Source organism: Bison bison, unplaced genomic scaffold (assembly GCF_000754665.1).
Source record: "Bison bison bison isolate TAMUID 2011002044 unplaced genomic scaffold, Bison_UMD1.0 scf7180017864037, whole genome shotgun sequence".
NCBI lineage: Eukaryota > Metazoa > Chordata > Mammalia > Artiodactyla > Bovidae > Bison > Bison bison.
The window spans coordinates 5,205,915-5,214,258 of record NW_011494609.1 but is presented as its reverse complement, the minus strand read 5'-3'; the positions used below and the strand labels follow the sequence as shown (position 1 = coordinate 5,214,258).

At 45.1% G+C, this 8,344-nt stretch overlaps 1 protein-coding gene across 1 annotated transcript in view; it reads left to right on the top strand.

The window, feature by feature from the left end:
• The first annotated feature begins 43 nt into the window (after window positions 1-43).
• Window positions 44-8,344, top strand: part of DIP2A (DIP2 disco-interacting protein 2 homolog A (Drosophila)) — a 123,389-nt gene continuing 115,088 nt past the window's right edge. The window contains exon 1 of the mRNA XM_010834984.1: window positions 44-235. Coding sequence (XP_010833286.1) covers window positions 44-235 — 192 coding nt within the window. The remainder of the gene's footprint in view (window positions 236-8,344) is intronic.

Sequence of the window (8,344 nt, the reverse complement as noted above, 5' to 3'; positions counted from 1 at the left end):
GCGCTTTGGGTGTGTGGCCTCAGATGTGGAAACCTGGACGGGGATGACCGCTGTGTCCGAGCGGGCTGGCCAGCCCAGGTCCGCGTGTCAGCGCGTAGAGACCGCGCCGGCTGCACGCCCGCGTGCCTCGGTTTCCCCTGCGAGACTAGGTGGTCGCCGCACCTACCTCTCGGGGATAGTTGGGAGCCTGGAATGCTGTAACAGGTGCAAAGCACTGAACACTTGGAACGAGATTGTTAGCCCCTCTTAGGGAATTTTTTAAAATTAAGAAAGATGTGCAATAAGTGTTTGTTTGTTTAAAATAGACTGAGTATTTGGGCCTCAGAGGCGTGGGTGGCGTTACCCTCTGTCTGTAACCTCCAGGCTCAGGTCCCGAATTCCGCGTGGCAGTCAGCGCAGAGTTTAGTTCTTGGCCGGGTCAGGGGACCTCGCAGCCCTTGGAGAGAAGCATCTAAATGCGTAACTGTTTTTGAAATTTAAATACATTTTCAACTTTTAGAATCCATTTTTTCCATAGGCTGAACCGAGTTTCACTTGGGGTCAGGCTAGTGAATTCTTAGGACTATCTAATAAATATGCACAGGGTTGTACTAACTCAGCGAATCCTCACCAAGCTTAGGGAGGTAGGTGGTGCTGTAATCTTTGTTTTACAGGTAATACAACATTTACATGCAACAGCTTTGAATTTAACATCCAGATTTTTTAAAGTACCGTGACATGTGAGTTTTTCTTTTTTCAATGAAACTGCAATTGGCAAAGGGTGGACTTGAGAATTCTTGGTGATGAGATGCTCTTGGAAAATCTGAAAAAACTGAAATTAGGAATGTTTCTGACAGGAACTACTGGCCTGAGTTTGTTCTAGTTCTTCACCCAGGGAAAATCATATAGTTACAGTTTAGATTTTACACATTTCAAATATGTTTTTGCATAGTGCTTCTGATTTCTGCTCCACTGTGTTAGTTATTCCTTCAATTCCTTGTTTTGTGGTTGTGTGTTTGAATTCTTTCTGGGAGTTGACAGATAAGATTGAGAACTTCATAATTTGTAGGACAGAACACACGTAAAGACAGGTATTTCAACAAAAGAAACACTGCTCTATTGAATCCTTTTATCCTGTTGTCATTTTAGCCGACTGTAGAAGATGTATAGTTGCATAAAAGGTATAAGATTAAGTTTATGTGGATAGTAGCTTAAGCTGGGGAAGTGAAGACAGTGTTGAAGGGAAGGGACAGCAGAGTGTAGTGCAGCCAAGGAGACAGGAGCCCTGGCCTCTGTCCTACCCCCTACATCAGTAAAGTTTTATTTATATAAATAAAGGAAGATGTTACTAATGAAGCACGATTCTAAAGCAACCCAAACTAGTTTCAGTTTCATTATCATTTTAATATTTTTCAGGTAGAAGTACAAAGCGGGACTCTTATTTGCCCTATGTGATATTGCTCTCCTCCCCACACACTCACCCCCCACCATTTTCGAGAAAAAGTAGAATGCTGCTGTGTGCACTGCTCAGTCATGTCCGATTCTTTGCGACCCCATGGACTCTAGCCCACCAGGCTCCTCTGTCCATGGAATTTTCCAGGCAAGAATACTGAAGTGAGTTGCCATTTCCTTCTCCAGGGGATCTTCCCAACCCAGGGATTGCACCTGCATCTCTTGCATCTCCTGCATTGGCAGGTGGATTCTTTATCACTGCGCCACCTGGGAAGCCCCTAAATTAGAATAGTAATGTCAAAATTGGATGCCTTCACAGCGGTCACATTTGTTTGGATGAAGAGTTGCTTAAAACTTAGAGATGACAGTGGGTGCAGGGTGGAGGGAGGAGGAAACAACACTGAACGATGCTGAACTGCTTAAAAATGAGGATGATGGAGTGAGTAGGTGGAGCACAGGGAATCTTTGGGGCAGCAAAACGATTCTGTGTAATACAGTAATGGCAGACACAAGTCACTGTACATTTGTCAAAACCCATAGAATATACAGCACAGAGTGAACCCTAAAGTTAGCTATGGACTTTAGTTAGTAATAATTTATCAATATTATCCATCAGTTATAACATATGTACCCCATTAATACCAGTCGGGGATGTGGTGTGCACACAGAGAGGGGATATATGGGAAGCCCTTGTATTTTCAAATACTTTTTTGTAAACCTGAAAAAAAAAAGAGAAGAGAATAATGGTGTAAAGTTTATTCTTTGTTTTGGTGGCCTGCAGAGATTTAGAGAGGAAATTCCTACACAATAGGTTACATTTGTCCCACTCCTGTGTTTTCATCCTGGTTAGTAGGTCTATCCCATGGCTTTAACTTTGTTTTTTGTTTTCCTGTATTCTGCTATAGCAGGGGCTTAGCCTGGACGGAATCAAGCATAAAGCAGAAAAGCTCCATTTGTGGATGTGAGGAAGGAACTTCTTTTCACAAAGCCTTTTTTTTCTCATTAAACGTCTTTAATTTCTAAAATTTGTGATGTAATTCTTAGTTTTCAAAATGACAGCCTGACATTGCCTTCATGTCGATAAACATTTGTTGTGCCTCTTAAATAGTCTGTGGTATATGAAAGTTCTCAGTCCAAATTCCATTCACCTGGCAAAGCCCAGCCTGGTGTCTTTGTGTTGTGACCCTTCCCTCATACTTGTCCTGTTTTTTGGAGTTCTTGCCACTCTTTGTATGTGTGTGTGTGTGTTATCTGTATATATTCATTCATTCAGTGATTATCGAGTACCTGCTGGGTGCTTGGTAATGTTTTGGCTGTCAGTGGTCAGGTTTAGCTTCATTTCTCCGTTGAGCTTAAGGCTGCACAATGTTGTATTAAAGTAGTCATTACACATTACAGAGAAATGGAACAGTTTAAAGGAAACGTAGGATGGAGTGAGCCTCCCTCCTACCCCTGGCTTCTCCCCAGAGTTGGCCTCTGGTAGCCATTTCTTCTGTTTTCTTCTAGAAATAATCTGCCAGTGGTTCCCACACTGTGGTTCACACACCTCTTGGGGTCCCTAAGACCCTTCCTGGGGGCCTATGAGGGAAAACTTTTTTATAATAATATTAAGATTGTCATTTCTGTTTTCGCTGTTGTACTAATGGTGCAGAAACCTGGTGGGTAAAACTGCTGGTGTCTAGGCAGAAACTGTGAGGCAAGGGCCCCAAATCACACTGACAGCCAATATACCCTCTTCACCACCTCCCCACTGGCAGTAAAAACAATACTACTTTGACTTAGACATATCTCTTGTTGATACAGTAACAGTTAATGTTTTTCTTTTTGGCTGCACTGTGTGGGGTGGGGTTTCTTAGTTCCCCAACCAGGGATTGAACTTATGCCCCCTGCAATGGAAACTTGAGTTCTCACCACTGGACCTCCAGGGAAGTCCCCACAGTTAACTTTCTTGCCTCTCAGCCCTGAACGCTTGGTGGAGTCTGCTCATGAGGAATGAGAGGCGCATGGGAAGCATGTTGGCTGCTCTGAGAGGCCCAGGGCCTGTGTGAGGAGTGGCAGCTGTGGCAGCTATGCAGCTGCAGAACGAACTGGCCACTTTTCTCCTGGAGTGTGACTTTCGCTTGAAAAAAATGAGTGGCAGACAAACTACAGTTATTCAGAATTGGGTATTTGGTGGACATTTTCTGAGAAATGAAGAACAAGTGTCAGAAATTGTGGCCGATGATAATATTTGTGTTTTCAAGGAAAAATACAAAAATTTAAAACTTCTGTCTGCTACCATGAGCATGACAGCTTCTGACATTGCCTTCACGTCGATAAACATTTGTTGTGCTTTTTAAATATTCTGTGGTATATGAAAGTTCTCAGTCCAAATTCCATTCACCTGGCAAAGCCTGGCCTGGTGTCTTTGTGTTGTGACCCTTCTCTCACACTTGTCCTGTCTTTTGGAGTTCTTGCCACTTTTTGTTTTTGTGTGTGTGTGTGTGCTTCTGAGTACTTGAAGACTTTTTTGATGGGCTCAGTGGTAACGTTAATCAATTTTTTTTTTTATATTAACCCCACCCTCACATAAGGACTGCCTTAGGCCTATAGGTGTTTTCTAGAACAATAGTTTATGTATTTATTCCTGTGTTTTTGGTTGCAGTGGATCTTTGTTGTTGGCCATGGGCCCTCTCTAAGCATGCAGGCTTCGGTAGTTGCAGCGTGTGGGCTTAGCAGTTGTGGTGCATGGGCTTAGTTGTTCCTCGGCATTCGGAATCTTCCTAGACCAGGGATCAAAGCGTGTCCTCTGCATTAGCAGGCGAATTCTTATCCACTGCGCCAGCAAGGAAGTCCAGAATGTGAGTTACTGATATTATTTGGTGAAATGTGTCAACATTTGAAAGAGCTGCATAATTTTGTGAACCAGTATTTTCCAAATGGCCAGTGCATCATGTTTCAGATCTGTGCATGGGTAAAAGACCCATTCAGAGATATACCAATGGATTGCAACATAACAGTACGATAAGTTCATTGATAAGGTTTTAGATTCTACATTGCAACTATTGTTTAAGAACCTACAGTTTGCCTAGTTTGGGTGTGGTATCAAAGAATGTCCACAATGATCTGAAAAGGCTGCTGAAATACTCCTCGCTTTTCTAGCCCGTGTTTGTGTGAGGCTGATTGTGTTTCGTAGACCTTAACTGCGTATCCTGCAGGCCATTGAACTGAAGCAGATAAGGAGAATCCACTTGTTTCCGAGAGGACAGATGTTAAAGAGGCTCGTAAGAGTAAAACAATACCTGAAATCACCAAATGCTTTGGAAATTATTATTTTTTATTTATGGTAGGTTTCATGTACAGTTTTTACAATTAATTAAATATTAAAAATTTTCTGTTTTAATTTCTAATGTGGTAAACATTGATAGCTCACCAATAAAAGCTGTTTGGGGTCCTCAATAAGTTTTAAGAGTGTGAAGGGTTCTTGAGAGCCACACCTTTGAGAACTACCAAACTATGTAATGGCAAATAGATAGGAAAACAGTGAAAGGGTTTCTTTTCTTGAGCTCCAAAATCACTGCAGCCATGAAATTAAAAGACACTTGCTCCTTGGAAGGAAAGCTATGACAAACCCAGACAGAGTATTAAAAAGCTGAGACATTACTTTGCTGACAAAGGTCCATATAATCAAAGTTGTGGTTTTTCCAGTAGTCATGTATGGATGTGAGAGTTGGACCATAAAGAAAGCTGAGCACTGAAGAACTGATGCTTTTGAAGTGTGGTATTGGAGAAGACTCTTGAGAATCCCTTGGATTGCAAGGATATCAAACCAATCCATCCTAAAGGAAATCATCCTGAATATTCATTGGAAGTACTGATGCTGAAGCTGAAGCTCCATTATTTTGGCCACCTGATGTGAAGAGCCCACTCATTGGAAAAGACCCCGATGCTGGGAAAGGCAGGAGGAGAAGGGGATGACAGAGGATGAGATGGTTGGATGGCATCACCAACTCAATGGACATGAGTTTGAGCAAGCTCTAGGAGATGGTGAAGAACAGGGAAGCCTGGTGTGCTGCAGTCCATGGGGTTGCAAAGAGTTGGACACAACTGAGTGACTGAACAATAAGACTGTGTAATATGAAAAGCTTTTAAGGAAATACCTATTTGTCAACATGTATTTCTTCTACTTTTTATAGCATTTTTTTCCACCGTTGCCAGTATAATGCAATTTCTGTTTATATTTTTAAGGGCAATCAGATGTTTCAATTTATAAAATATATGTTTGAAAATCCTTAAAAGTTATACTTACTGACTAGCTGCTTGTATCAATATGTCCATCCTACTTTATGCAAAATCCATTATTCATGATTCAGGTATCTTCCCTTTAGAACTGTTTTTCTTGTTATAGTAAATCATCTTAATGTGTTGTCTCTTTAAAGAATTTTGATTTATAAGTTTTTAAAAGAATATCAATACTAGGATTTCCACTTTAATATCCTAAAATTTTGCACATGCTGTTCATTGCCAACTTTCTGTACCTGTTGAGTTCCTGCCTTTGTTTTAATACTTAAGTTTAAGCTTCACTTTCTTTTTGAAGCTCTGCCTTCCTCTGAGAACAGCCTGCCTGCCCCCCACCCAGAGTTAGGTGCTGGCTTTTTTGTTCCTTTTACCCTTACTGTGTCGTTCTTACAAGATTTATCACAACTTTGTATTTATTGTTTACTTGGACTTTTCTTTGCCAGTTCATAGGGAGCACTTCCAAAGGAAATTTTGGTCTGTTCATCTTCATGTCTTCAGCCCCTAGGACATTTTAGGTATTCTGTTGAATCTTTGTTGAATTAATGGAAGAATAAAGTACTTCCCTGGTGGTCTAGTGATTCAGAATCTACCTGCCAGTACAGGGGACACGGGTTCAGTTCCTGGCCTGAGAAGATCTCACGTGCTGCAGGACAGCTAAGCCCATGCACCGCAACTGTGGAAGCCCGTCTAGAGCCCAGGCTCTGCAACAGGAGAAGCCCCCGCAGGGAGGAGCCCGGGCACCACAACTAGAGAGCGGCCCCCACTTGCCACACCTAGAGAGAGCCGGCAGGTAGCAACAAAGACCCAGCACGGCCAATAAATAAAGAAATTTTAAAAGAGTAAAACCACACATGCTATTTATTCTCAGTTTTAAATCAAGAATCCTCCGTAATTGGCTTGGATGCTTAATTTTTTGGCAATTGTTTCTCAGATTCAGTGAAGCCCGGGGAGTCCTGAGCTGTGCCTCAGGGAGCCATTGAACCAGGATGGAGTGTCTGTTGCTCTGAACTCCTGGGAGGGAAAGAGTCATACTGAGATGAGCGTACTGTGAGTCTGGTCCAGCCGGGGAGGACCCGTGGTGGAGCTCCAAGACTCAAGTTTCCTCCGGCCCCACAGTGGCCATGATCCACTTGGGCCTTCCCTGCTGGACTCTGGGTCCACACTGACCCCACACTGAGGCCACGAGTCCTGCTGCAGGAGCTGAAGCTGCCTCATTCCTGGGAGGGACTTTGGCTCTAGGCCTGACACTCTTGGAGCTGCCTGGAGTCTAGGGCTTCTCCTTCCAAACCCGCCTGCCTTTCTTCTTCCTGCGAAGTCACGTCTAATAGCTCGCAGCCTCCTCTGGGCCCCTCCCCGTTTTTCCACATAAATCTTTTCACATCTGATCCTGTCACCACATCTGCTGCTTGGAGGACTTGAATTGCCTGCAGGGCCACTGGTCTAGACCCGTGTTGGGAGGGCTGTTTGTCTGCTGTTTGCTCTGAGGTCTGGCTCCTGTATCCATGACCTGCTTTTTGAGATGGCTCTTGGTACGTGGTTGTTGGTCAGCGTGTACTGAATTGAACTTTAGTTCAGTTGAACGTCTCAGGGCCCTCTCGTCCATGGCTGGCTCTTCCTTGGTGGTGCACCGCGATGATCCATGAGAGCAGGGCCGAGCCTGCTGTCCTCTCTTCTGTGTCCCGAGCTGAAGTGTCATGCAGGTCCATTGACCTGTTGCCTTTCTGTCTGTCATAGAGGAAGGCACCATTTGCTCTGTCCATTTGCTTTCTGTTAACACCTGCTGGAGGAAGGGAGGTTGGGACTGTGGGGAGGGGACTTCAGACTGGCGGTCAGGAAATCCCTCTGGGCAGGCAGATAGTGGCGGGAGGGGCTGTGCATATGGCTGGCGGTCAGCACTCAATGCAGGTGGGTTAGCTGGGCCGTGGCTACAGAGGAAGGAGCCTGGTGAATTGTGGGGCCGGAAAGGTGAGCTATGGAAAAACACTGACCCTGGGGAGCCGTGGAGGAGGGCCATGGTCTGACAGGTACCTCGTGCAGGGTCTCTAGCCCCGCACTGAGACCAATGGAGGCAGAGGGTGAGGTGAGGAGGGGGAGTGGGGATGCCAGCCAGGCTGCTCCGCGGTTCCGCTGTGTTGGGGGGGAGTTGTGCCTGCTGCCTGTGTGGTAAATGTTTCATGTGTGGGAAAGTGCCAGGATGCTGCAGATTTGCTATTCTCGTGGTGTCATTGCCTCCCCTGTGGCTTGTGGCCTAATCTGAGCCACAAATATGAGGTAAGGATCCTGTCTCCCCCTCAGCAGTGACGGCACCTGTGAGTGCCTACCGTCCTGCTCAGCACTGGGCACTCAGCCAGTGGGGAGGAAGGAGTGGGCTGTGTCAGGGTGCGCTTCAGGAGGACAGCCCAGTCTCGAGGGTCAGAGCCCTGCTCTTGCACATGGAGGGCCTCTGCAGGGTCGTTCAGGTCCCTGTCGTCCTTTGACCTTCAGCCTTACCAAGTGAGAGAAATGCACATTCAGGACTGAAGGGTTTGAGAAGAGATGGGCCTGGGGCACCAGTCTGCTGGAGGCAAGAGTCCTCCAGCGGGACCTGGATCAGAGGCTGCTGCTGCCCCTAGTCATGTGGCATGTCCACAGGGGT